General features: G+C 42.1%; 1 protein-coding gene across 4 annotated transcripts; it reads left to right on the forward strand.

Moving 5' to 3' along the window:
• Nucleotides 1–27,925, forward strand: KLHL24 (kelch like family member 24). 4 transcript variants are annotated; one of them, XM_065844200.2, is made up of 7 exons: nucleotides 1–108; nucleotides 12,861–13,848; nucleotides 18,063–18,247; nucleotides 19,393–19,511; nucleotides 20,298–20,486; nucleotides 20,874–21,062; nucleotides 22,246–27,925. In XM_065844200.2, the coding sequence occupies exons 2-7, from the start codon at nucleotides 12,929–12,931 to the stop codon at nucleotides 22,444–22,446; spliced, it is 1,803 nt and encodes a 600-aa protein (XP_065700272.1). In that variant the 5' UTR covers nucleotides 1–108; nucleotides 12,861–12,928; the 3' UTR covers nucleotides 22,447–27,925. The 4 variants fall into 4 exon arrangements, with proteins under 4 accessions (XP_065700272.1, XP_065700274.1, XP_065700270.1 ...); XM_065844202.2 differs by lacking the exon at nucleotides 1–108 and adding an exon at nucleotides 6,241–6,377; XM_065844198.2 differs by lacking the exon at nucleotides 1–108 and adding an exon at nucleotides 6,811–6,954.

Raw genomic sequence — 27,925 nt, forward strand, 5'->3', positions numbered from 1 at the left:
CCGGAGCATCGGGGAGGGAGCCGAGGTGCAGCTGACTACGTGTGAAATTTTGGAGGTGTGACATTGGAGAAAGAGGGGACCAAAGTCACCTTAGACTTGAGAAAGCAGGTAACTTTTAGAAGCTTCTCGTTTCTGATTTTAGATTCTTAACTTTAGAAATGCTACTTTAATTTTTCTGCCAGTTGGTATTGATTTAAAACAATATAACTTTCCCATTAAAAAGAGACTGGAGGATTTTAACATTCCAGTGTCATTTCCATTTCCATGGTATCTGCCCCAGGGAAAGTCAGAAGAGCTTCAGAATTTCATACTCTTGTTAATATGCTTCCGTGTTAGAAAAAAAAAAGATGTGCATTATTAGGTTTATTAAATTTTAGGGGAAAATATAAATAACATACATATAACAAGCATCTAAAGAAATGAGGCGTGTATTTGCCTTTATATTACTTCCTGCCTACAATAATGACTTGTTGCTCATTTCAGTTCTCCTCCCCTTTTAAAATTACAAAGTATTGTCTCCTAAATATTGAAATGTTAACATAAAAAGCTAAGAAAACCTGTTATACCTTATGTAATATTTTATGTCTTCCTTTTTCTTCAAGGTTCAGTACCATATTGATGTGTACCAGAAAAGTCTAGTAGCTGGCCATGGCACAACAAAACTTTCTGTTTATTATCAGCAACCAACCAATCTTATTTTTACAATCATTTCTGTCTAATGATGCTACTTGTGAATAGATGGGTAGGGAAGGCTTAGGATCAAAGAATAAACCGCAGATTTCACAATGTTTTCTTGGCAAAACAACATGTTGATTTAGCTACTGCACTGGAATCTGCAAACGTTCACTAAGTGTGCTTTTCCTGAGATTATTTTGGCTACCATTTTCTGTCCTGTCCTCGTGTGATAAATGTTTGTCCAGGACCATTGATCTGAAACTGCTTTAGTATGGCTTAGCGTTTTAACAGAGCTGAGCACTCTCCTCAGGGCAGCATGCAGCTCTCTTCCATAGGAGTGTTTCAGGTCCAGGGACAGTCCCATTTTAGGCATCAGAGCAGGTGCTCGAAAGCTTGTTTATGAAGAAGGGAGAGACCGGGGTGTTGATCTGGGCTGGGATTTTGGGTGCCACTCCAAAGCAGCTGTGTCCACACAGCAGCTGTTCCCACATCCCTCCCCACCCCTCCATGCCCAAGGCAGCATTTGGGCTGGGAATGCCAGACCGGTGAATCGCAACGGTGACTGCTGGATAGTCGAGGGCTTTTTTCCATGCTGCTTTGCTGGGTGCAGGAAGCCTGGAATTTGAGGACAAACTTACCAGTTGTCTTTCTAGCATCCTATGATTCCTCCATCTTTTGAGAGCCAAGTCTTGTCAGCTTGGAGAGGAATTGCTTTTCCCCATAGTGCCAGTAATGGAGGAGAAGCTGCGTGTACCTGGGTTAACTTTACCCAATGAAGCTTTGTTGATGACCAAAGTGAAGGGGCAGCCACAATTATAAGATGCTCAAAAGCACAGCAGCAGCAGAGCAGTGTGAGAACCTCTTCAGCATGCAGGCTGGCTGCTCCTGCAGCTGGAACTTGCTGTCCCACAGTCACTGTTAGGGCTAGCAAGGATATTAGTCCAAGCTAACTAATTTGTAAGCTTAGGTTCTGTTCCTCGAGCTGTGCTGCACCAGATGTAGCTGGTGGCATGGACCAGCAAGTGTGGAGGTCACTGGTAGCTTTGCCACTCTGAGATTCCCAAATCTGGGATGGTGGCATGCACACGCCGGTTCAAGATAATGTTTATTTTAAACCTGACTTAAATGTTTATTTTAAACCTGACTTATTTTCTGCTTCACTGACAAAGCTTTTCATGGTCACTTGGGTTGGAGAAAGGATTTATTTAACTTGTGAAATGCCTGAAGGTCTCAGAGATGAAGCGGTGCAATGCTCCTGCCTATTAATTGGTCCTGGCATTGGCAAATGGTTTGGAGAGAGCTATTAAGCATGGCTAAAGGGCAGAGCTGGAGTTCTGCAGCAGGGTGCTCTGCAGCAGCGTGGCAGAGAGAGAAGGCCTGTGCTGTAGGGATGTGTGAAAAAATACTCGTGAGAAAATTCTTAATGCGTACAATTGTGGGGTTGTGGTTGCGCTTGAGGTTACGGGGTTGGGTGGGAACATAGTGATAACGCCACATCAGCTCGGGCAACTGTTTTTGCAGGTACCTAGTTAGTGATTGCACATGCTGTCTGTCTGCCATTCTGCAACAACTCCCTTCAAGTCTTTGGTCTTGTGTGGCCAACAAGAGCTCAAACAACGTTTATTTTTTTGCTTCTTATTTCTCCCTGGAGAGAAGAATCAGACGAACAGCAGCAGACTGTCTCCCTTGGTTAGGTACTGGTTTCACGGTGTCTCGATACTGTAAGGGCTGTAAAAAAGAATCAGTCCAGTGTTTATAGCGGCAGTGATGCAATGTTCATTCTTCTCAGCTCTGCAATTACACTCCCATAGTTGTCTCCCAGGCTTGGGAGATGGGAGATACTGGGCGGAAAAATTCGACACATGCTTTCTGCAGAGGAGCGCCATTGGCATGAGGTGCCTACAGCAGGGAATGGCTACTGGGATGAACTGGGAGAGAGGGGCTGTGCATCGGTGAGGAACATGGGCTGGCCAAGTGGGGGCCGGGCTGTACAGGGGGATATGCAGTACTAATTGCAGGGCTGAATTAGTAAAAATGTTATTGATGTTTTGCCAGGCTTTTGTGCTTAAGGACATAGTCTGTAATGCAAGCGTCTCCCTGGCTGAGCAGGAGCAAGTGCCCAGCAGCCGGTGATGGGACGGCACCCAGCCCGGCACTGCCATGTGGGGATGAGTGCAGCGTTTGGCTGCAGAGGATGCCCCGTGTCACCCCTGTGGCATGGCCGCCACTGCAGATGGACACCCAGCGACGCATTGCCCACCTGAGCAAAGGGTCGGGACGTGCAGCATGTGGGGCCAGAGGAAAGGGGGATCTACAGAGCCAGCCAGGAGGCAGTGAGGATGGAAAAGATGAGTAAGAGGTGTCCGGGCAGAGGGAGTACTGGTTTGCCAGGGCCCTGAGCTGTCCAAGCACCAGCGCAGCAATCTGCGTCGCAGATGACATTTCCTGGTGCAGCTGCCATCTTCAACAGGTGATGGGGAGAGGAGAGGTTGAAAGGGAGCGGTCCTGGAAAAGTGCCTTCCACCCGAGAAGCTTGTACCTGCCTATTATCCACAACAGTTCTGCTCAAGTCACTGTGACCCACAGGGCTTTTGGCAGGATGATGGTGCAAGTCTGTTCGAAGTGAAGGGAAGGATTTTAGCAAGTTTTGGTGGGTTCTCTCTATTCCTCTGAGAGCTTTTTTTATCTTGCGAAAAGACTTTGCTGTACTTTCATCCTCATCTAAATCCAGACTCTTATTTATAATACTGTTTCCATACACCTCTTCCTTTTCACCTAGTGCACCTTAGCACTTTTTCCTGGCATACTCAAAAAGTAAATTCCTCAAGAGTTACTGAAAACACTCTTTTGCTCTTCCTCACAAATTGCTATTAACGTCACCTTTTCAGACAGTACAGACTATTGTTTGTAATCCTGCTGAATGGCTTCTGTCATTTTGTTTTGTGCTTACTTCAATCGGGATCTTCAATGATGATGTCACTCAACATCATCTCTTTCTTTTTGTGAGCTTTCTGTCCACTAAAGCTTTTTCTAGCAACATCAGAGTCTATTCTCCCCCCTTGTGCTGAGAAGTATTTGGTTCACCTCCCTTCCTTTCCTTCCACAGCTCCTCATAACATCTCTTATATTGCTCATTCGTTGTCAGTTATTAGCCTGCACTTGTTGTCCATCTTTAATTAGATGTCTAAATTCTCTCTTTTATACAGTGCTACATTCCCCATGTTGCATTCAGGGTTTTTAATGTTGCTCTCTTCTCTCTGATTAGCGATCAGGGTAAGGGACATGGCACTTAGGCTGTCATCTCCCTTCGTATTCTTCGTCAGCTTCCTGCGGCTCATTTTCATCTCTTCTTTCATTCAGCTCCGAGCCCTTCCCCAGGCTGGGTAGGGTAGGTGTCCATTAGCAGTAAATAACTACTAAAAAGAAACCATGGATTTTCATTGATTTTGTTTTCTGTATGTTTGAACTACTTGAAAAACATCTGGGCTTTGCTTAATTTTAGAAAAATCTGGTTAGGAGTTACAACGCTCTCCGCAGTAGAGAAAAATTCTCAGGAGCATGCTAGCACACGACTTCCCAAAATAGTTAATGTCTTTCTTTGGAGGAATGCACTGACCCAGTTAGGTGGCACACCGTGTCGTTGAAATGCATGTGAAAAGTGCCTGACGGTGCTGGTATTCAAATCCAACACCACCAGAAAAACACATGAACGTCGGTGGATGCATGCCAGAATTTTCACGCAGGCTTCTAATTTTAGGTTTTAACCTTTCCAGTGCCCTGAAGATGCCTTCAACATCTCCAGAATCACTGACCTCCTCAGAAAATATTGGCCTTAAATGCTTTGCAAGTACTTTACATTGTTAAAAAAGTATCAAAGAAGCTTTGTAGAAGTGAGTAATCTTTAATAATTGCCTTCAGCTTCTCAGGCAGCGTGCAGCTGCTTATTTTGAGAGAAATGCCTGGCAGCTTGAGAAAGAACAGCCAATGCCCCTGCTAGCAGAGGAATGAAGAGCAATAGGATGTAGTAGCAACTCAAGTATCCTTAATTTCAGACATTGTCGGTGACGTTGGCTTTCAGGACTGGAAGTGTCTGGATGTGACTGCATGCATACATGTGCACATTATGAAACAATTGATTGCTCAATGAATATTTTTAATTAGTGTTTTCTTTTTAAATGCTCCATTTACCCTCTTCACACAAGATGGTTTTGCCATGTGCAGTTTTTATTGGAGTAAACATACTCCCTTCAGATAGCTCCTTCAAGCCAATTCAGAGATCTCTTGACCCTCTTTCAATGTTTTTCCTTCCCGTGACTCACTGCTTTAATCCTGGTTATGTTTTCTAAAGTGAACTCTACATAGTCGCATTGACCTCAAGAGTTACAAACTCAAAGGACTGGGGCAGACAAGAGGGTATATCAGATAAGAGAAGATCTATTTTAAGCAAATAATTTTTCTTAGGTAATATACTTTCTAGATTTAATGTCTTTGTAACAAGTAAGGTTATTAATCTTGTTTATATTCAGTGGGTGAAATAAGTTATCGAAATGCAACTTTACTGTACAATGTGAACTGTCTGCTGATTTTCGCTTTGCTGTTTATGTTGTTTGGGGTCCTTCTTGCTTTTCCAGGCCAAAGATGGAAAATGGCTTGAACAGTCTCACTTGTCATTAAATCTGTAAAGCAAGTCTGAGTTTTAGTTCAGCAGAAACATGGTTGAAGGTTTCAATTTATTAAGGTCTTCATGAAAACAATTTACATACCAAAATCAATAGATATTTTCAGCCTGTTTTCAGAAACTTAACCTCTTAATTAGTAATTCTGACTGTTTTGCAAAGCTGCAATTTACCTGACCCCAGGGAAAAGCAGGGCTTTTTTAGCCTAGGAAAATCTGAGACTGGTTTGCCCCAGGGAGTATCAGTCCTGGAGTCCTGAGCACATGCTGCTCTTCTAATAGTTTCAGAGAAGCAGCACCGTCAGCTACTGCAAAGAGCACGAGACTGCGTACGTTGCCTGGGGAGAGCCTGAAGAGGCAACAGGAGAATATCCTGAGGTCAGAAGATTGTGTGGGTTCACTAAAAGGTAAAGATTATACCTGGGATTGATATCTAACAGTTAGGAGAGCAAAGTAGGTGGCAGCTAATAGAATTGATATTCCTTTCCCTTGGCAGTAAGGGGCAAAGGGAGAGGTCATCCTTCTAGGAAGGAGAACACAGCCAGTTACCTGCCTACATCAGCTCCACAGCATTGCATAAGGCCTCATTTAGTACCTGGTAATGAACTTAATTTAAGCATGCATGTCCCTGCCCTTGCCTCGCTACTGTGCATTATGGACTTGCAAGTTTGCTTATGCTAAAGGGCAGAGCAAAAATAAATTTCCATACTCCCAGGCATGTTCCATCAGCTTGTGTTGGAGCATGGGCCGGTGTCCAAATAGTTTGGATATGAAGTGAATTTGGGCTCCAGGACAGGCTCAGACCTGCTCTTGAAATTGCACGGCAATGACACTAGGGTCCTGCTTTTATATTTGCAGTTGACTGGCTGCCACCACTGCGACCTCCAGCTGCGACAGCAGTGCTCCTCACATCCCAGCTTAAAACTAACCTTGCCTTTCTGTGGTTTTGTCTTACTGCTGACCAGGAACCGGTGAAAAGCTTCGTCAGTTGGAAATTCGATATTAAGTAGGCGAAGCTGCAGCTCAGGTAGACAAAAGTCCTCTTTTGTTTGATGTTTTGTGTGTACAGTCATAGTTTCCATTTTGGTTGTGCAGACTGCAAAGCTACCCAGAGACCTGGTGGTTTAGTCTTTAGACCTTTAGTCTGGGAGACAGCTTTTGTGGAGGGGTTTTGGTTGGGCTCCCCAGAGCTGGTGCAAAGCAGCGTCCCTGTGCACGGTGCCATCCCGACCCACCTTCCCGCAACTTTGGCCTGGGTCCGGCCCGGAGTACCGGGCTGTGTGCATCCCCCGGGGGTCCCAGGGGCTGCTGGGGGCCCTCCCGTTCGCGGTTCGTCCCGGGCCGGTTGGCAGCGGGACCGCAGGCTCGGGCGGGGCGACGGGACTACAGCTCCCAGAGCCGCGCGGAGCCGCCGTGACATCATGTGCGGTGGCTCGAGGTCACATGCCCCGCCGGCCCCTTTGTTTTGAGCGGCGCTGGCAGCGCGACCGGCAGCGGCGGAGAGGCCCGAGCGCACCGCATCGCCGCGCTCCGCTCCCACCCGACCCCACCCCCGCGGGCGGCAGCTCCCGCGGGGCGCAGCGCGGCGGGGCCCGTTCCCGGCTGTGAGTACGGGGCCGGCGCGGGGCCGCGCTGCGGGAGCGGGACTCGGGTGTCGGCGGGGCCCCCGCGGCGGAACGGTGGCCCCCGGAGAATTGCGCGGGGCTCCGCAGGGGCTCGGCTGTCGCGGAGGCGGGGAAAGGCGCCGGGCCGGCCGGGACCGTTAGCCGCCGCGGTGGGGCAGCGCGGGGCGGTCCCGCAGCGGTGCCACGGCGGGGAAGGGCTGTTGGCAGCACCGGTGCCGCGGGACCTGTCGGCTGTGTGTATGTGTGTCGCTCCCCCCACTCCCCTACTCCTGTGTGCGGGTAGCGGGGCCCGGCGGGCGGGGAGGGGCGGGGCGGTGCTGTCCGGTCGGCGGAGCAGGACAGGGGGTACACGGTGCCCCCGGCTGTTTCGTAACGGGGGTCTGGTCTCCCCCGCGCCCCTCCGTGCCCCCCGGGCGGCGGGGGCTCCGCGGCCGCGGATTGGGCAGGCAGGCTGGGGGGGCGGGAGTTGGCGTGGGGCCGCCGCGGATTGGGCAGGGCGCAGGGGGCTGGCTGTCGCTCAGGCGGCGCGGGGTGAAGGTGAGCTGGAGGGCGCGCGTGCGCGTCGCGGCTCTGGGAGGGGGTACCGGGCTGGGAGACAGTCGCACTGCGCATGCGCACCCGGCAACCAGGGGCCGGGCGAGGTGCTGCTGTCGCCATGGTGGGGCTGAGGTGGCGGGTCTCCGCACCCCGGCGGGTGTCGGTTTGCTGCTGTGCCCGGGGCCCTGGCCCGCGGGTGCAGGGTGCCCGGGTTCTCCCCGCTGCAGCGGCGGGGTTAAGCCCCGGCTCCGCCGGTGGCGGTTGCTGTCTGTGCTATGCAGTGTCCGGTTCTCCCAGCCCGGGAACCCCGTCTGCTCCCGCCGGGCGCTGCCATTTTCTGCTGGTGCGGCCGTCTGCAGCCCCGCCAGTAAACAGCCGGGGGACGCCCCCGTCGCACCGGCCTTTTCCGTAATTCCTTTGTTTTGCTGAGTTTGTCTGGGTGACGCTTTGCTCCCTTACGTAGCAAACCGGGGCAGCAACAAGTTGGGCGTGTGTCGGGACCGAACCGTGCACGCACGCAGCTGCCCCGGGGCCGCAGTGTGAGCGGGGTGCAGTCCCCGGCCGGGCCGCAGGAGCCGCCGGCGGGCTCGGGCTCCAGGGCCGTCTGTACTGCGTGCTCTGCGTTCCCTGCACAGCAGTTCAGAGGGACCCATCGATGTGTTAATCCGATTTCCACGTTGTTACATACTCAAAATTCCTGTTCCTTTAGGTAAGAGTAATCTAATTGGGTTCTATATCAGCCTGGCGGTTACTGTGCTGTTTGGTTACTGCAATTTGTTTGTGTGTTTCAAATTTACAAGCAGTTGTCTGAACTCCCTGGAAGTCCTGGAAACACACTATTGGGATGCGAGCAATGGCTGGGGCTTTTGTTCTGTTTTGGTTTTTCTAAGCAAAATCTGAATATGTGTAAAGTGATAGTGAAACTAAGGTGGAAGAGTGTTTACTTTTTCACAGTCTCTTCCCCACGCATTAATGATAATATGCTGTGGGTTTGGTTCGTTTTGCTTTTTCCTCTGGGGCATGTGTCCTTTTGGGTGACCTTTTAGCTTACAAAAGGTTACCTGAAGACTTCTGCACAGTTCAGAGTTGTACCTTTTTGCTGCTTGTTTGTTTTTTGTTTGGTTTAGGTTTGCTGTTTTGTTTTACTTAATACTCATTAGCTTCGTGTACGGATCAGTTCCTGGTTTTGCTGGGTCATTTTGAGGATACTTAGGGATATTTTTGTGTGTGTCACTAGCTTGATTACTATTGAATTTTGGCACTTAGAGTATATTTATTTAATCACAATAGTGTTTTATGTTAAGAGACTTCTACAATACAGTAACTTACTATGTCAAGCAGCTTGCTGACTTCAACTTGTTGTTTACTAGTCACTCAGTATTCTTAAAGGCTTCATTCATGTTAAAAGCATATAAATCCTCAATTTCTGTTGTAAAAGAAGAATAAAGAAGTCCTTTAAAACCAACAATTTTGGTCTTTTTGTGTCACAGAGAAGAAGGAAAAATAAATACTATATTTGGGGTTTGGCGGAAGGAAAGGTTATGCTTCCCCCCCGTTGCCTTTTTCCTTTAAACGAAAACAAACTAGAGCACGTGTTGTGGTTTAGGCAGTGTGTTGCAGCAGATAGAACTGGGAGTTTGTTTTCTCTGACTCTTGTGGTAACCAGACATCTGAGACAAAGCGCATCTGCAGATCATTTTAAGTGGCAAACGAAGTAACTAGAGTTGCCCAATCCTGAGTTATAGTTCCCATGCCTCAGAAGAAAAATACTGTTTATTTGTATTAAATGTTGGTTGTGTTACTCTGGGGTGCTGTTGCTAATACAGTACCAGGTAGCAGTAGATGTGACTCTTTGCAGGCTGGTGCTGCCCATTCGCAGCACCTCCCTTTGCCTGCCCCAGGTGTCACCAGGGGCACAGGGTGGCAGCAGCTGACCCAGCTCAGCCCCAGGTACTCCCCGAATTGCACCCCGAGGGGGAGCTTTGCAGGTGGAGCTGGGGCACACCTGGTGAGGAGGTGTCACCTCAGGTGTCACCAGCCCTGACTGTGTGTTCCCATCGCTGCCTGGTCAGTTTTGGTGACGGACCAAAGGAGGTTGGGGATGCAGAAGGGACAGAAAAACAGCTCTGCCAGAGCCAGTGGGAGAGAGGTAAAATACTCCAGGATGTTGCGGCAGAGGAAGGAGGAGTTTGGTGTAACATAAAAACAATTTGCAGAGGAGGATTTACTGATTTATTAATAGAAGCTGTCAGGGAAAACATTTAATAGACTTCGTTTACCAGACTCTGAATTGGGATCTTAGATTATTTCTGAGGAACACCTTGTGTAGACAAACCTACAGACAACATATAGACTAAGGAAACAGAGAAACCTGAACTTCTGGTGAACCCAGCTCAAATTAGAGATGTGCAGGTAACATCTGTGTTGGAGCTGTTTCTGTAAAGCACTTTTAAAAGTTGTTGATAGAAAGTGTGACTTGTTTTTGCTTTCAATTTTTTAAAAATTACTCCCTGATTTGCTTAAGATCTGTCCTTGTTGATCCTTGTTCAGGCAAGCCATCCAATGCATTTTGTACTTTTTTTTAACCTAATAATTTCTAATAGTTGCATTTGGGAAAAAAAAATCATTTGTTTGTCTCTTGCTTTGCTTAAACTTACTGAAGATATTTCAGCGTTAAATTCTCCAAACAATTGGTGCTGTACAATGCAGAGTCTGCAGGGCTGTGTAAGAAGCACCTAGCTGTGCACGGAAGGTGCAGGCAGGTGTATCCTCGGGTCGGTGTTTCCCTCCTTTGCACACTTAGCATCTCGGCGCTGGGCACGGATTCCCCTCTGTGGTTCCAGCTTTCGGGTTGAAACATGAGGTGGTGACATCTTAAAACTGCCAGAGAAGGTCTGCAGTGCGGCCACGTGTGTATCTGACAGCTGAACGTGTGATAATGTTACTGATGGTCTTCTAAATGTACTTTGCTTAAGCAAACCTGCAGAAGTAATTAGCTGGATAGAAACTGAAGCCTAGTGTATTCAAAAGCAGTAATTTCTGCAATAGAGCACAATACTTTATCCTTTCCATTCTCTTGTTTGTGAATTTGCAATATATATCCCCTTGATTAGGTTTTGTTCCATGGAGATTTTTTTTTTTTTAGTCTTCCATTTCTTTAAACCGTTGGGACATCAAAAAAAAATTCACTTGCTCACCACTAATATTGTGTTGTTCCAACCATAAAGACATTGCTTCGTTCAGTGAACAGTCTTAACCCACAACCTTGGTTTCCATTTATTAGTGATTGTGTAATAAGAGTGTCTTTCTAAGTCTTAACTTCTCACATAATGAGAAACATTTAATCTTCAGGCTTTTTGTACTTCATTGCAGTGCTTTACCCTCTCTTGCAATATGCCGGTGTCTTGTTTCTGATTCCAGGCTAACTTTGCTTTGGAAAAGCTCCATTATTAGCTTTAGTGAAATACTTCTGATGTGAATCTGTGACACTGGAATCAAGCCTTTAGGGTTTATATTTTCATTGCTACATTTCCCTTTTCTACTGCTGATGCTTCATTTCTACCCACTTTCTTGTGCTGAGTAGTATGGAATTAATTGGCAGATAAAGTTCAAAGTAAGGGTGAGGGTGATAGCAACAGAGCTGGTGAGGTGGTTGTTGGTTTTGTTTTTTATACAGACTGCATCATTACAGGGTAACGTGGTTGTGAAATACATGGGATAGAACATCAGCTGTTTATGTCTCGTTAAAATGTCTCTGAAGCCATCAGTTATTAGATAGGCTCATTGCAACAGTGTTTTTCTAGCATCAAAGGGACAACCGATCCTATTTTAATTCCAAATAAAATGAAGTATTTTGCAGGGTAAATGAGCTGTACCAAGAATCCACCAGTAAATATGTGTAAAAGATTTTATATGGGAAGTGACAGCTTTCCAACCTCTTTTCTCAATGAGTAAATGTACAGCACACGTTCCTCCCTCACTCTGGGTTAAGATGGTGCCTTTTAAAGGTGCTGTGTAAAAAGCCTGCTTAAAAAAAAAAGTGTGTTCGTTGTGCTCTATATTAAGCAGTGATGTAGCCAGACTTGGATTGGGTAATTGCAGCTCTAACGATGCTGGCACGTCAGGAAATGAAGTTGCTGTGAGGAGGTGACGTTTACTGACTCTGTAAGTGGGGAATGAGGGAAACTGAATATAACCTCTTGGAAGCATGAAAAGAATGTCCGTGAACTTTAAAATAATTCAGTGCCTGTCCTTCTAGGCATACAAGTAAATACTATGTGTATTTGGAATGATGTCTGTGTCAGACCTAAGAGGGTGTTTTGCCCAGCCTCTTGCTGCCTCAGTATATCTTGGTGGACGTTCATCCCCTTTGTTTTAAAGCTCAGGAGTGGCAGAAAGCTCTGTTGCTGCCAGATTGGTTGATCACATTCCCCGTAACACATGCTATCTGCAAAATCAGCTGCATTTCCTTCACTTGCAGACTTTAATATTGGCATACGCTATCATTTGAGTACTTGATTTTTGCAGCTTCAGTGCTCTGATAATGTGATTGTGTGTTTGTGTGCTGGGGTGAGTGTTGTACTCTGGGTATTTGGAAAGTGTTTGAGCAAAAAGTGTTGCTAATGATTACTTGCTAGTGGTACTTTGTACAACAGAAAATCTCCCTGTCCTCGGTAAGTTGCCCTTGGTTCTTGTTTTCAATAGTTTTACACGGACAAATGTAATTCTTTTTCCTTCTGTTTTGTGCACTAGCAGTTTACACTCATTTTTAATTGAATCTTAGATAATCAGTGAACTAATTTTGAGATGCTAAGAATGAACAGGTAAAAACTTTAGGTCAAGGTTATTCATGGAGATAGCTGAATGTTATTAAACACTGGTATTTTAAGACTTCATTATGATAGACATTATAATGAAAATTGAGGGATTTCTCAACCGATTTCCACCCCCCCCCCCCTTTTGACTAGTGCTGGAGCTGAGAAGAGCTGAAGCTCTGGATCTTTATCCAGGAAGTCTTTGGCTTCTGTCAGTTGGGTGATTTGCTGGAGCCAAGATCTCAGGGTTTTTTAATGTTGAGTGCTAATGCAGTGCCAGTGGTGCTGGGACATTCAGAACTTGCCATCCATGACACCTGTTCAATGGGTATATTTTGTATTTAATGTGTAGCAGGTAATGCTGCATTGCCCTGCACAAGGTGCATGGTAAGTTGCCCTGTAATACTGTGAGACCTCTAGTAAAGGTCAAAAACTGTACCAATTCTTAGAGTGACCGAACACGTATCTTGTCTAGTTCTCGTGATGAAGTTAAGAAAATACCAGACTGAATACTGAAGTGTTTTAATTTTTCAGACCGTAGCACTGTGAAGGAGAAGCTCTGCAAACTTTTCTCAATGACTCTATAGCCAACTGATGTAACAATGGTACTAATATTGGGACGCAGACTGAATAGAGAGGATAGTGGGATACGAGATTCCCCTGCAACCAAGCGGAAAGTTTTTGAAATGGACCCAAAGTCGTTGTCAGGCCCGGAGTTTTTCGACTTCTCCTCGGGATCATCCCATGCCGAAAGCATTCTCCAGATCTTCAATGAATTCCGAGACAGCCGGCTGTTCACAGATGTTATTATCTGCGTGGAAGGCAGGGAGTTTCCCTGCCACCGAGCAGTTCTCTCAGCCTGCAGCAGCTACTTCAGAGCCATGTTCTGCAACGATCACAGGGAGAGCAGAGAGATGCTGGTGGAGATCAACGGCATTTTTGCTGAAGCTATGGATTGTTTTTTACAGTATGTATACACCGGCAAGGTGAAAATCACCACAGAGAACGTGCAGTATCTCTTTGAAACATCCAGTCTCTTTCAGATCAGTGTTTTGCGTGACGCCTGCGCCAAGTTCCTAGAGGAACAGCTGGATCCTTGCAACTGCCTGGGAATCCAGCGCTTTGCAGATACGCACTCGCTCAAGACGCTGTTCACCAAGTGCAGGAATTTTGCACTGCAGACATTTGAGGATGTGTCCCAGCATGAAGAATTCCTTGAACTGGGGAAGGATGAGCTTATTGATTACATTTGCAGTGACGAACTGGTGATCACTAAGGAGGAGATGGTGTTTGAAGCTGTCATGCGCTGGGTGTACCGGGCAGTAGAGTTGCGCAGACCAGTGTTGCACGAACTTCTGACGCATGTCAGGCTCCCGTTGTTACACCCAAACTACTTTGTTCAGACTGTGGAAGTGGACCAGCTGATTCAGAATTCCCCAGAGTGCTACCAGCTGCTGCACGAGGCCAGGAGATACCACATCCTTGGAAATGAGATGATGTCTCCCAGAACTAGGCCACGCAGGTGAGTAAATGTTTTTTCCCCCCTTATTTCTGTAGAAGAACATAGTTTGATGTACAGATGTTTGATATACACGTGCCTAGAAAAACATTTCTTGCAGATTATTTTATTTTGCATTCTGGAGCCAGAACAGTTACGCTTCTGTACTTGCCCACAACGCATGAACCTCACACATGTACGTAAGCGAGTCTTTTTGCACAGATGATTTTATTGCTAGGAAATAAATGACTGTTCAGGTAAGTGAAGTTATATTACCTTGCAAGTGAAATATTTTCTAAAGATTAATGCTCACTAGGTGACATCCTTAGATATTTCACATAATAGCAGTGTCTTGAAAATAACTGTGCTGCAGCAGGTAAATTATTCCATTTCCCAACCTTCTTGTTATAACAAAATATTGTAAGTGTGCAATATACTATAAAGGATGTGGATGGGCATATCCAGAGCATTTGCCTACTCCATCACAAACACTTTACAGATGGTGTAGTACACAGATCTGTAATAGACAGCAGAACAACAGGTTCTTAACTTTAAAGAAACAAAATCTTGCATTTTTAAAGAATTATGGAGCAGTGCGTGAAGTATTTCATGCTTATTCTATGACATTTTAATAATTCAGGATTACTGCCACTTAATAATGTGTTACCCAAATAGGTGACTGAAGTTGCATGAAGAAATGAGGAAGAGTCCATTAGTGGCATTTATGAGCAATAGTGATTATGTTTTGGTTTTTTTCCTGAAAAATATTTTCCCAGTAAAAGCTTTACCTCCACATGACAGTTGACACGATAGTTTATTGTTAACTCCAGCTGATCTAAGCTGTAGTTATAAAATCATGTGTTGTGTTCAGGTGATGCAATGATCTGGTCTGGACAAACAGATTGTGTTAGGAGTTACTCCTCTTTGTTTACTCTTAGTCATATGTGGTTGCTGTACAGTGACTGTACAGGGAACCTTTGTTTTCTCTGGCATGTGTTGAAGGCTTGCTTATAGGTGAAAAGCGTTTGCCCCGTGAGTGGCTTTACAGTTTTCAATCCTGCCGTGAGAGAACAAACTCTTCTTAAACCCCTCGCGGCCCTGCTGCCGGGTTTTCTACGCTGTACTCTGCCATGGAGGGTCTTCGCAAAGTTTGGGTTCGTGGCAGTTTGGAAACTGGTGCAATGACAGTTTCTGAGGCATTTCATACCCTGAGCCTGGGCCTGAGGGGGGGATGATGGAACTCAGATCAAACACCTCTGTGTTTCTGAGCGGTCGGAGGGGGGCTGTGTTTTATGGTGTTTGATGTGGTGTTCGTTGTACGTTTATTACTCAGTTTGATGAAGGAAGCAAATACACTGAGGCCTAACAGTTCTGTGGGCCTGCATGGTGTGTACATTCTTGATAACCTGGAAAGCCTCAGGGTAGCGTTCCAGTCTGGAAATGAAGTACCTTGCCTAATACAGGTGATTTATGAAGCTGGAGGAGGGAGGCTGTTGCTTTGGATTTTGTGGGTTTTGTTGGTTTTACTGCTGAGCTTATTAAACTGGACTGTGTATTCCAGTAGGCAGGAACAAGAGAAGTAATTTACAAAGAGAAAAACTGGCTGGTCTCCCAGCAGGAATTTTTTCCCCTTTTCTATATTACATTCATGGAATAGTTCTTTGCTGTTTGTTTCTGTTGCCTATAGCAAAAAGAAGAGATCGTGTTTCATAACAGTTACCAGGTTCCCTTTTCCCCTCCCATGTTTTCATCACACCTTTTCTGGGCATTTCTGGGGGGATTTGGGGAAAGAAAAAACGCTGGAGAGCTCTTTTACTTCTTTCTTACCTTCCTCCAATTTCTTTTTTTATATAAACTGTTTCTAAAAGGAGACAAGCTGCAGGATCAGAAATTCCTATGCCAGTGTTTTTACTGAAACTTCTGAAAATTAATTGTGATTCCTTGTATGGGTATGTACGAACTTATGGGTGAAGTGGGTTCTACCAGTTGTTTAAAAAAAAGCATCAATTGCAATTGACAGTTGATTTTTTTTCTTTTTGAAGCCAGTGAAGAGTTACTTGCAATAGATAAAAATTTAAAACGTGGTGTAACGGCTGCCTGCTTGCTCTTTTGCCGCTAGACATCATTGACACGTGCAGAAGGTCTTTTTGAAAGAGCTTTTCAGTTGTGTACTTGTAACGGCATAGTGACATCTTGAGGTTGTCGCTCCTGCTCCTTTTAAGTGTCTCTTGTCCCCTGCCGTTGTGTTGCACAGCAAGTCTCTAAGCTGTCAGCAATAATACGTTTCCATATACAAAACAAAACAGGCTCTTCCTTCTGTATGCTTTGAGTTATCTTCAGATTTTCATGTACCTGTGAATTCTTGAATCGCACAGTCCCTGCAAAGCTGTCTGACAACAATATGAGTGTACTCTTTAGTTAGAAGTTATCACATTTATACATTTTAATACATCCTTTTTGGTTGCCTTTAGAAAGCTTTAATGTAGTCCTTTAGTTTTCCACCAAGGAGATAAGTTTTTATTTCACTTTGCATTTCTGTCTGTTATTGCATTTTTTTTAAACTGATGTGCCCTCTGTCATTTGCAAAAAGTCTTTTGGAACTTACCTTAAAACCTATGTGGTGCAAGACTCCTTCAAGAAAATGTAATAGAGGAAATATCTCTTTACTGAAGAAAGGATATGATTATATAGGTACTAAAATGTTGGGAAAATTTTGGTTTTCTATGGGCTTCAAATACTGTACTAAATGAATATTTTATTTAAAGAGCAAAACTCAATCATAGTAATTCATAAAGAACTCTTTCTGATCAAAGGTTTTTGATTCATTTAGTTTTAAAACAAAGATTGATAATCCGATACAGTAAGCTTTTCAGTACATAAGTGGAGGCCTTGGTTCTTATCTAGAAAGTAATCAACAGACAAACCTCTTTCACATGTACAATTAGCTGATGAATTTGCACTTCCTTCTAAGGCGAATGATGAGTATCTTGCTTTTAAGGAAGTTCTCTTCCTGGGTAATGCTTTGCTGGCACAGAACTTCCCCTCTCTTGTCCGTTGAGAGATTCTTTTCGGAGTTGTTCCTCAAAAAATGCAAAAAACAGTAACAGTAAATACACAGAAACCAGGAGTGAGGTGACTTCAAAGCTGAGCAGCTGGAGAGGGTGTTTCTTTTGACTAGTTCAGGTGGGTAAGTATGCTTTTTCAGATACATATCTTCAGTACGTAAGCGTATAGTACATTATCATTTAGCATTGCCTTTGCCTGTTTAAAATGCTCTGAGTAGAAATATATATGATGTATTTAAATTATGATATATGCTGACAAGGAGATAGAAGGGCTAACTAATTTGTTCCTGATGCTTCAAAACAGGGAAAACGTGATCAGGATTTCTAAGTTAATATGCGGGTAAGTGCACATGTTAAGAAATTTGAGGACAGATCACGTGACTTTTATCCCAAAGCAATGGTATGAATGAGATGACTGTTCATATTGGGATCAAAGTTAAAACATAACAAAAAGGCTTAACCAAAAATAAAATCAGTCTTGCATTCAGTTTTACGTAATTAATAAACAGCAGTCCTTGAAATAACTGTCAATGCAGAATCCTTTAATCTAAAAATGCCCTTAAAAGAAAGGATTTTGACTAAGACTTACCAGAAATTATACATTTGAGAGACAGGATAAAAGTTGTTCATAGTTTGATTTGCATGTTGAAGATGGTTGCTTGATTCTCTATGTACAAATGTGAATTAACATATAATGAGTTTTGCTACTGCTGTGAATAATATGTATAATGCAGCAGAAGCATCAGGCTGGGAGAAGGAGAAATCAGAATGTGGAATAGAATTTAAAGGCTTATTTGTGCACATTGTAGACTGTCTAATGCTTAATTTTTCACACTGAGTTTTAGGTTTTGATTTAGGCTTGAATTTTTATTTCAGCATTTCTTAATGTTTACTTCTACTGCTACCCTTGTTTTTCACTTTTTAAAATGTCCATTGGCTGTAAGGTCTTTTCCCTTGTTTTGGTGATTATATGCCTCCAGCTTTTTTTTTTTTTTTTTCAGGAAATAACCTAAGGCATTTTAAGCTTTTTTTTTCTCTTTTTTCTTTATTGTAGAAGTCAGTGCTAAATAGTAAATTTTCCAATTTTCACACAGTTTTGAAGACAATATTATTTGGCCTTCATGTGCTAATAAATATCTTGTACATCTTAGTTTTCTGTGTTTGCTTTTTTAGATCAACTGGTTATTCTGAGGTGATAGTTGTTGTTGGAGGCTGTGAACGAGTTGGAGGGTTTAATTTGCCGTATACTGAGTGCTACGATCCTGTAACAGGAGAGTGGAAGTCACTGGCTAAGCTTCCAGAGTTTACCAAGTCTGAATATGCGGTGTGTGCTCTACGGAATGATATTCTTGTTTCAGGTGAATAATGCTAGAAAGTTTAAGACTTCTTTCTTTTCTTCGTTGTTTGTGGTGGTTTGGTTTTTTTTCCAGAGTTTTGTACTGTGAACTCCCAGAAGCTCAACTGAAAGTCACTTTCTTATTTAAATGGTGAACACCAGCCCCAAACCAATCTCATTGTAGGCAAAAGTGGGTTTTGTGATTTTGTTGTTGTTTATTATGATCAGTTTTTTACAACCAATCCCAGGACATCAGTTGTATTTAAAAAGACTAGCTTATGCTCGTTAAGTACGCTGCTTTAAAATATAGTAGTGGCCTCTTTGCAGCAACAGTTGGAAAAATTACAAGCGAAAAATCCCAAGCAGCTTTTTCCCAGCAGCATTTTCTGTGCTACAAAACGTGCTGTGTGCTGGTTGAAAACACGGGTTGCCTGGGAGCGCCGCAGCGCTGGTACATTGCTGGTGACTTGCTCCTACCATATGACTGCCCAGACTCCTAAAGAAAAACAGTTAAAGCTGCTCCTTGTTGCAGGAATGTAAAACAGAAACAAATTCCTTTTAGCCCCTGAGTTTGGGATCCATTTATAACAGCCTTTTACACTGAGATGAGCAGTAACTGTAGGTTTTTAAACACCTCTCATTCAGGTGTTTAGAAAGGATGAATTACAGGATACAACTGATGGCTTAGATACCAAGCCCCATGCCTTAATGTAACAAAAAAAAAATAATTTGTCTCCTCAGATGTGTAGCACCTGCATCATTTGAACAAAATGTAAAACAAAGGAGATGTTTGCACAAAGCACAGAGGTGTGAGGGATGTGCTGTCAGGCACACAAACAGTTAACGCCTTGAGTGTCTCACCCAGGCAGCGCACTGAAGAAATCTGAAGAGCACAGACAAAAGCCACTAAAACGTATTCCGATTTCCAGAAATAATCTAATGCAATCTCAGCATGTTCCTGGGAAAGGCACACAAGTAAAAGAACTTACTGTGTATTTTCATGTTTTAAATCCACTGAAGCTGACTTCTTCAGTCTAATGTATAAACATAGATAGACTTTTATTTCGCCTAAAAAGAACATAAAGTTTTCTTTATCCACTGTGGAGGGGCACTTTAATGGTTAATGCTCATTCAATAACGAATTTATTCAAATTTTTGCTTTTAAAGGTGGAAGAATCAATAGCCGGGATGTTTGGATTTATAACTCTCAACTTAACATTTGGATCAGAGTTGCCTCCTTAAATAAAGGCAGATGGCGTCATAAAATGGCTGTTCTTCTTGGTAAGGTAAGAGAAGTATATTTAATTTTTTTTGTATAGTGGGGATGCTGACTGTGTGTAAGAAAACTGGAGAAAACATACATATATGTTTAGTATTATTTTGTATTTACTAATATATAATCTTAGAAATACATATTTTTGAATAAAATAATAATTTAAACTATTAGACTCTTTATCAGTCAGACATTATCCAAGGACATGAAAATCATGCTATCCCTCAGTCATTTGTGTCGTGTGCCTTGAACTTCTTAGAGATGAGACTTGCAGCTGGAGCAAACAGGGGAAGAAGGTAGACACAGGTAGCAATGAGCTCTGCTGTTTAAATACGAGAGAAGCAACAGCAGAGTAAAGTTCACAAGCTGAGGGGAAGAAATATTTTTGTAAGCAAGTAAGAAAAAGCAAAGCACAGAAAATCAAAGGTAAATTCAGATTGAGTTTTGCGGCTGCTGTTACTGAATGTAGTCTGTAAAAAGAAATGCAGAGAAATGCTGTTTTTAACAAATGCCATTCAAATAGGAAGTTTCTGTCTCGGTATTAATAATACTATGCTTTGGACATGTGTTTGCAGTGTCATTCCACATGTGACTGAATGGAACTCTCCAGGGAGTCTTTACCTATTATTTTTAGACCGGGGTCTTCTCCTCTGTGTATAAATTGAAAATGTAAGGAAAGTGTCCCTTCACAAACCTAGCAAATTAGGATTCTTGCAGCTTTTAGTTAATTTAATTTCATATTTAAATGTAGTAACGACTCTAAAAATGGAATGATGATAGCTTTCACTGCTTTGCTTAGGTATATGTTGTTGGAGGATATGATGGGCAAAACCGCCTCAGCAGCGTAGAGTGTTACGACTCATTTTCTAATCGGTGGACGGAGGTGGCTCCCCTTAAAGAAGCTGTGAGCTCTCCAGCCGTCACCAGCTGCGTTGGCAAACTGTTTGTGATCGGCGGTGGTCCTGATGACAACACGTGTTCTGACAAGGTCAGTGATTGTATCTGGGTACATCTCTTCTCCATTGTGAACAGTAGTGCTGGTTTAGCTGAATGGAATATGGAGTTATTATAATACAAAAAAATACAGAGCAGAAAACATTAGCTCAATAATATACAGTTATTGTGATCTTTCTCATGGATACCATCATAGGCTTAATGAGTTCTGTGAATTCTTAAACCTGACTGTTGGGAAAATTATGCTGCATATGTACAGATGTTACTGATACATGGACCTGTATTTATATTGACTTTACTTTCTTGGTGAGGTATTGCCCACCAGCTATTGCTTCTTTGGCTCTCCTTGTGTAATCTGTGGGTATGCCAGGTTATTATTTCAGTTAGTTTTTTAATCTGAAATGCATGTATTTGTTTTCAGGTTCAGTCTTATGATCCCGATACTAACTCTTGGTTGCTCCGTGCAACTATCCCTATCGCAAAAAGATGTATTACGGCTGTGTCTTTAAACAATCTGATCTATGTTGCTGGTGGGCTTACCAAAGCAATATACTGCTACGATCCAGTTGAGGACTACTGGATGCATGTACAGAATACATTCAGCAGACAGGTAATTAACACTAGAAGGCTTGTAGACGTCAGAAATGTATTTTTTTTTTACTCGAGTATCTTGGCATGAAATGAGTGTACACTAGTTTAACCCTGTTCAAATTGCATCTCTGATTCCATTTTTGCTGCTTTGTCTATATAATCCAAAACCTCAAAGAAGAGGAAGTTTCTAAACCAGTGGCTTTTCAACTGGGTGTCACTGTGAGCCAGGCCAGTCTTCTTGTTTGAGATCAGTTACTGTTGGAGAACAGCATAACAGTATAATGGATGATATTTTTATTGCATAGAAATTGATCTTTGTCAAGCTCTGCTACATATTTCAGTTTTTGACTGAAGATTATAATTTCCTTAAAATTGATTAAAGCCTTTCAGTGCAACAAAAAATATTGAAGGCTGATTTTACAGTGTTAAAAAAATACATTGTATAGCACAGAAAGTATCTGACTTAAGCAGCAAGAACATCAAGCAGAATTTAAAAATGTGTCCCCTCAGTAGTAAGGTGTGTGTCTGTCAGTGTTTCCCTATGTTTTTAAAACATCCAACGATTACATACTCTACTGTGTCTACCTTAACAAAGATTTGTTACTAATTTTGCTGGCCTTCCCTCTGTTGCTCTATTTTCTGATCTGCGTTCTCTATTTGACTGAATATTTTTTCCATGTCTGCTTCTAAGGCAGAAGTAAAATCCTATCTCTCTTGGTTTCAAGTAAGACATAGCATTGTCTTTTTCTTATGCATTCTTTTCTTGGGCATAGCTTTTCCCCTCTCTCCAGTTTACATCCCTCTTCGTTAGACGATACACTCTTCTAATGTGCTTCTCCTCATTTCCATTTTTTTGCATTAATAGTACCTACTGTGGTCCCTCTTCTGAAAACCTTTGTTCTGCTTTCCTTATCTCAGATGTTCAAATGGCAAGTACAGTGTTCAGCTGTATTCCATTGTATTCCTTGCCTGAGCTATGCACAGTGAAAGCTTAGATGTGAAATAGTCTTTTCTGTAGGGTTGTGCTGCTGTTTTCCCCAATTATTGTGCTTTCTGCATTGTCCCTTTCAAGAGGGAATAGTATAGGCCAGTCTGTTTACAAACAGCAGTCACAATGCTGTCCTTCTGCACTGGGTAGACATGCAGGAATTGAGGTCTTGTTTTTGAAATAATCACGTATTCCTTTGTGTATTTTGAAACAGGAGAACTGTGGCATGTCTGTGTGTAATGGAAAAATCTATATCCTTGGTGGAAGACGAGAAAATGGTGAAGCCACAGACACTATTCTTTGTTATGACCCTGCAACGGGCATTATCACAGGAGTAGCAGCCATGCCCAGGCCAGTATCATATCACGGCTGTGTGACGATCCATAGATATAATGAAAAAGGCTTTAAACTGTAATTTTTTTCTTGAAAAAAGGAAGATTGCATGAATTAATCCAGTGGTCTGCTGCAAGACAGGCTTTTTAAAGATTCCTGAAATGGGAAAACGCCCTTTCCCTACCTAAGTGTCATATGAAAACTATATCCTGTGCCTTTAGAAAAAGGGTTACTTTAACTTACAAAACAAGTCTACAAATCTATCCAGTAACCAGAGTTCAGTTATATCTGCTACAGGCTCTGATACAAGAGCGGTAACAATACGTTGTACCAGTGTTCAGAAAGCTTGCCCTAAGTGTGATTAGTAGTTAAAATCTTGGAAGCTTTTTGCGGAAAGTGCCTTCACAAGCATTTGTGCCTGTGTCCTAAGAAGCAATATCTGCAAGGTGTTTCAGGTTCTGCTAATTGGAAAAATACATAGACAAGTAAATTCCAAAGAATCAACTAGGACAATTGCCTACAATTTTTAAAAGCTTATATAATTGTAATTCATATGCGCAGCATTCTTACAAGCAGATTACTTGGCTTAACCAAGTAGATTTTATGTCAGATCATGCCTGATTTAGTATTAAAAAAGAACAACAAACCAAACAAGCTACATAAGACAAATATTAGAGTCTTTGAGGAATACTGTTTTGTGAAGGAGAAACTGGTTGTTCAGTGAGGTGCTGAAACACACTGCAGTGACAATTGCATACCTGAACACTATGGACCTTATTCATAGTGTTGCTAAATGTGTATCAGAAGTACAAGTCTATGTGACATGGAGAACAAGTGACCGCTGGTTTGTAGGCATGCATCTGTGAAGCAAAATTTGAATCCCAGTTCTTAATTTTTTAAATAGTGTGGCTGAAGTCTGAAAGCTACTGGGTTTGCTCTTTGCTCACTGCGGATTATCTCTAAACTGTTCGAGGAATAAAGGATGATGAACTCTGGATTCTTCTGCTTTTCTGAATCACATTAGAAATTATCTGATGATAGAGGCAGGAAGTTGGGTTGCACCCTACAGCTTATGAATTGGTCTTTGCAATATATCTCATCTGCAGAGATGGCAGAGTACCCGCCAAGTGTTTCTTGGCCTTTCTTCAGACAATCACTCCAGCACAGTTAAACTACTGTATAAGCTGCTTGGCCACAGACAAAGTAGTTCTGGAAAGGTCCCTCCTGTCACCAGAAGAATATCTGTGGACCTGTCCAGGTAGCCATATGAGCTAACTCCCAACATAACGGGTTTTGGATAATTTTGAAGTGTAGGAAGCACCTATATTTTGACCCTTTTTTTTTTTTTTTTTTTATTAAGCTATTTTTATAAGTGCTCCATAGATTTCTGTACTAGATCTCTCTATTTCCAGTACACAGTTGTATAGTTGAGGCACAAATTCTTAAACTGAAACAGCACTTGAGAGCTGGAAGATGAATAGGATTGTCTGTGTACTAATTTCCTGTTAATCACCAAAAAGCCCTTGGGAACTGCCTTTCAAAGGAATTCTGAGGACAGCAGCCAGTAGGGAAGTTGGTCAGTGCCAGGGCAGGAATAAAAACCATGAGGCCCCTGCAGAGACAGGCCTGGCCTCGGGTTCTGGACTCCGTGCTTGCTCAGGAGGGTGAAAACAAGCACCGTCTCTGGAGCGTCGTTTGTTCCACTGGACTTTCTTCATCTGTTTTCCCAGAGTATTTCTTCATGGGATGGAAATTCTGACCCTCAGTGAAGCTGTGCCAAGCTGGGAGTCATCATTTTCAGTAACATATGGTCATGACTTTTAAAGAGCACTGGGAGCTGCACTTTGTGATGCATTAACTTGTAACCTCAGGAAAGGACACAAGTTTCAGTTTCTGGCTGAATACCAAACACTGCTCTGTGTATGTTAAGAATACTGATAAAATACAAATCTCTGTGTAGGAAGTCAGTCCCTGAGCACGTTCACTTGTGTTGCCCTAAAAAGAAAGTCCCTTGGTAATGTAACATGAATGAGATAAATTAATCCTTTTCCAAGTTTCTTGTGTTTCTGCTCACCAAGGTTACTTTGAACAGATAATTTCAGTACCTGTGAATAAGGTCCATTAATAGCAATGGTTAATTGCCCAGTAACTGATATTCTGTACTAACACTGTATGTAACTTGTGCCATCATTGTAAATGAAAAATGTAAAAAATGATAGGAGCGCTTCATTAGATGTGCAATTTGAAAAATATTCTCCTTTCATTTCCTTCTTATTTGCATTAAGACTTGTAATGTTGATTGTCATGCTAAACTGTTTTTAAACATTCTTTATTCTGTAGGTGTAGAACAATGTCATTTATGTATAGATATCTTCTAATCTGTGTTCATAATACCGCACTACTCTGTAAATAACAAGATACTGCTTTCTATGGTTTTGAAGATTCATTTTACAGATCAGTTGTCTTTTCTTAACAATATATGTACTGTTACCTATTATTTTGAAAATGACAGTGTTTAATGAACCAGTAAACGCAGAAATGTAGATGTAGAAGAAAATTTCTGCTTACAGTTCTTGAGAATCTGTATCAAGTGCTGAACAGTTACATGCATGGGGCATTGCTAAAATGGCAGTTATCCATGCCATGATTTCCTTAAATCGAGCAGTGAAAACTTCTTTTGCTTGTTATCTGTAAATAACTTGCACTTATGGCCTGTTCTTTTAAAACTATTATTTTTAGATGTACTAGGAAAAAAAAAAGTTCAACCTGGGTTTAATGAAAACATATAATTTTTCTAGAAGGATGCATTTATTTGGAAGTCGCATTCCTGAGCCACCCATTCTCCGATGCATTTCACTTAGGTATAGATGAATTCAAAGATTTAAACTCTCACTATTACACATATCTGGCTGCTTGAAGTTAAGGGGCTTGAGCAGCAGGTGGGCTTGGTTTTTGTTTTTTTTTTTTTTGTTTTTGTCTCGTCAAGGGGAGAAAATTATTAATGTCATCTAGTACAATCAAAAGATTTCCATCATTAATTATAATAGGTTTGGTAACTCTAAAGTAGAGAGACTGCTTTTAGATGTCCTATGCATTCCCTCATTTCACAGCCATCAAGCATGTAGCATTGCCTGGTAATCATTTAATTTTACCTGTAGACTTCCTTGGTAATGCTGAAGTGGTTATAATTTGTGTGATCTCTTCCAGTTGTACCATCACGTGATTCATTTTGTACTATGTGCCTGATATGCATTTTGAGGATTAGGCACTTGTGCTTTCCGCTCTACCACCAGGAGTCAGAGTCGTACTGTTACTTTTTTATTTTAATTTGCACCAATGCAGTTCTCATTAGACTGCGCTTGTTTCCACGTTTCAAAGTGCAGATCTCTTTAATGCAGTTTAAGTTGATGTGGACCCTTATGATAATTTACTCAAGCTTTTTATGGCATTTTAAACTCTGCAAGTTTTTGAGAGAGGCTGATGATGTAGGAGGTGCTAACCTTGGCAGAGGTTCAGAGAGGAAGCTTTGGTCACTTGTACTTGAGAGCAAAGACACTGGTGACTGTTGAGCTTCTTCCTCACGATACTTGAGTTCACCACATTATCTTACGTAATTACTCAGTTTATCCAGATGCTGAAACTTGAGTGGTAAAAATATTTCACGTTTGTCAGCCCACTGAACTCAGTTGGAGTGATAGATACATATATGGTCACAGTCTTCTGGTGGCAATGTTCAAGAGAGCCAAAGGTTTGTTTTTTCCTAATTGTTCAACTGGGCAAGTATATGTGGGTGGGTTGGTTGGTTTGTTTGTTTTCTAGCGCTGAAGATGGTAAAAACCAAGAGCATTAAGAAGCTCACAAGACTTGGTCACTGTGAAGCAAAATGAATGTTTTCATCTGAATGTAGTCCCATGCACACAAGAAAGTACAAATTAAATGGTTTGTTTGTGCCCAGTTAAAAAAAATCTGAGCAATATATACTGAGTTTACAAGGTAAGATGAGATTTTTTTTTAAGCAGAAATTTGCTATCTGGTTAGGGGCCAAGCAGTGATTTTATTAATATTTTTTTAAAAGTATGTCTAGCACACAGGTTTCTTCAGTGTTGAATTCTTTCAGGTGGCATTAAGAAAAATTGATCTCGCTGTCAGTTTATTATGATTGAGTCAGTGCTATGAGCATTGCTGCAGAATGGTGAGCAGCCCCTTACCAACCCCAAGCCAGATGTGCAAATCCCGTGTTCTCTGCACACTGGCCTTGCTGTCTTCCATAACCAATGTTACATGTAAATTTATATTACTCAAAGTATATAGCCCTGATAACATTACTCTTTAGGAACCCTATTTACAGGAACATTTCTTTTTTTCTACTGTAGTCCTCCAGTCTATGCTCTGGTTTATGTGTGCACATCTGTGCATGTGAATAATTTTGTGATCATTTTCTGATAATGCTTGTAAGTAATGCACACAAAAGTCCCTGTGTACAGCATGTTGATAATGTAATTATGGCTTACTTTGTATTATTAGTTCCAAAGAAAATAATGTGTGTTAATTTTGAAAATACCTGTGCCTTGAATTCACCTGTATTTTCATCTGTTGTGAAAAAGTCCTTGGATGACTTCTCCCAGTTAATCTTTATTAGGATCGGTCTTACTGTCCGGACTGTTGATATGCTTCTAAGAGAAATAAATCTTGCCATTCATTAACTAGAATAGTTCAACCTTTTGTTTAGAAAGTGCCTAGAATGCTTCCATTATTACAGTGCTATGGCAGATTTAATGTAGGGAAATCAGTATTTGTTTTTTCCTATTTTTTTGTTTCCAGCACTCCTCAGTGACAATGGATTTGAGTTTAGTCTTTGGCTTCCTGTCCTCAACACATAGAATTTCTTGTTTTAGTTGATAGCCTCTACAGTATTTCTGAATCTTCTGACTTGTCAGTCATCAACCTCATGTTCAATATATGTAATATGAAGCAATAATACGGTGCAGCATGGCAATAAGCAAATCAAGAGACTTGAATGTAACGTACTATTAGTAATTCCATCTGTATAAATGCTGGAGTTGGGCGTCATTCTCCTTTTGGTGCACCTGTAGCAATTTGGAGTCAGATTAATAGGAGCTACTTGTCCATGGAAGGAGAGTTTACCTCCTGAACTGTTATTCATATATTTGATCTTCAACTGAAATCATGTTTTGATTTTCCTTTTTTTGCTGAGGAAAACAGCAGTTCATGTTATTCCTTGCCAGTTCCTGTATTTGCTGAAACATCAAAGGCGTAGTTCCGCAAAGAGCTGATCCTGTCTTCAAGAACAGCCTGGTGCAGCACAACTGACCTTTGAACAACAACAAAAAAAGCGCAGACCACTAACTGTGTGCCAGAGTCGATGTAATGTTATCTCAATTATAACATTAAGGTCTTCAGATTGTGCTGACAGTAGAAAAGTGATTTTGTAATGTAGCGCAATTGCAATAACACCTGTTATATTTAAATATATTTCTTGCATAATTCTTTGAAAGTTTTTTAAAGTTCAGTGTACCTAATAAACATTTGCCTTTTGAATA

Source organism: Patagioenas fasciata, chromosome 9, assembly GCF_037038585.1.
Source record: "Patagioenas fasciata isolate bPatFas1 chromosome 9, bPatFas1.hap1, whole genome shotgun sequence".
NCBI classification, from domain to species: domain Eukaryota; kingdom Metazoa; phylum Chordata; class Aves; order Columbiformes; family Columbidae; genus Patagioenas; species Patagioenas fasciata.

Excerpts from the sequence above, each read along its gene's own strand:
- KLHL24 (XM_065844200.2), top strand. The coding sequence starts at position 12,929 with ATGGTACTAATATTGGGACGCAGACTGAATAGAGAGGATAGTGGGATA. Across the intron at positions 13,849-18,062 it reads CCCAGAACTAGGCCACGCAG|ATCAACTGGTTATTCTGAGG; the intron begins GTGAGTAAATGT and ends TTGCTTTTTTAG. Across the intron at positions 20,487-20,873 it reads ACAACACGTGTTCTGACAAG|GTTCAGTCTTATGATCCCGA; the intron begins GTCAGTGATTGT and ends ATTTGTTTTCAG.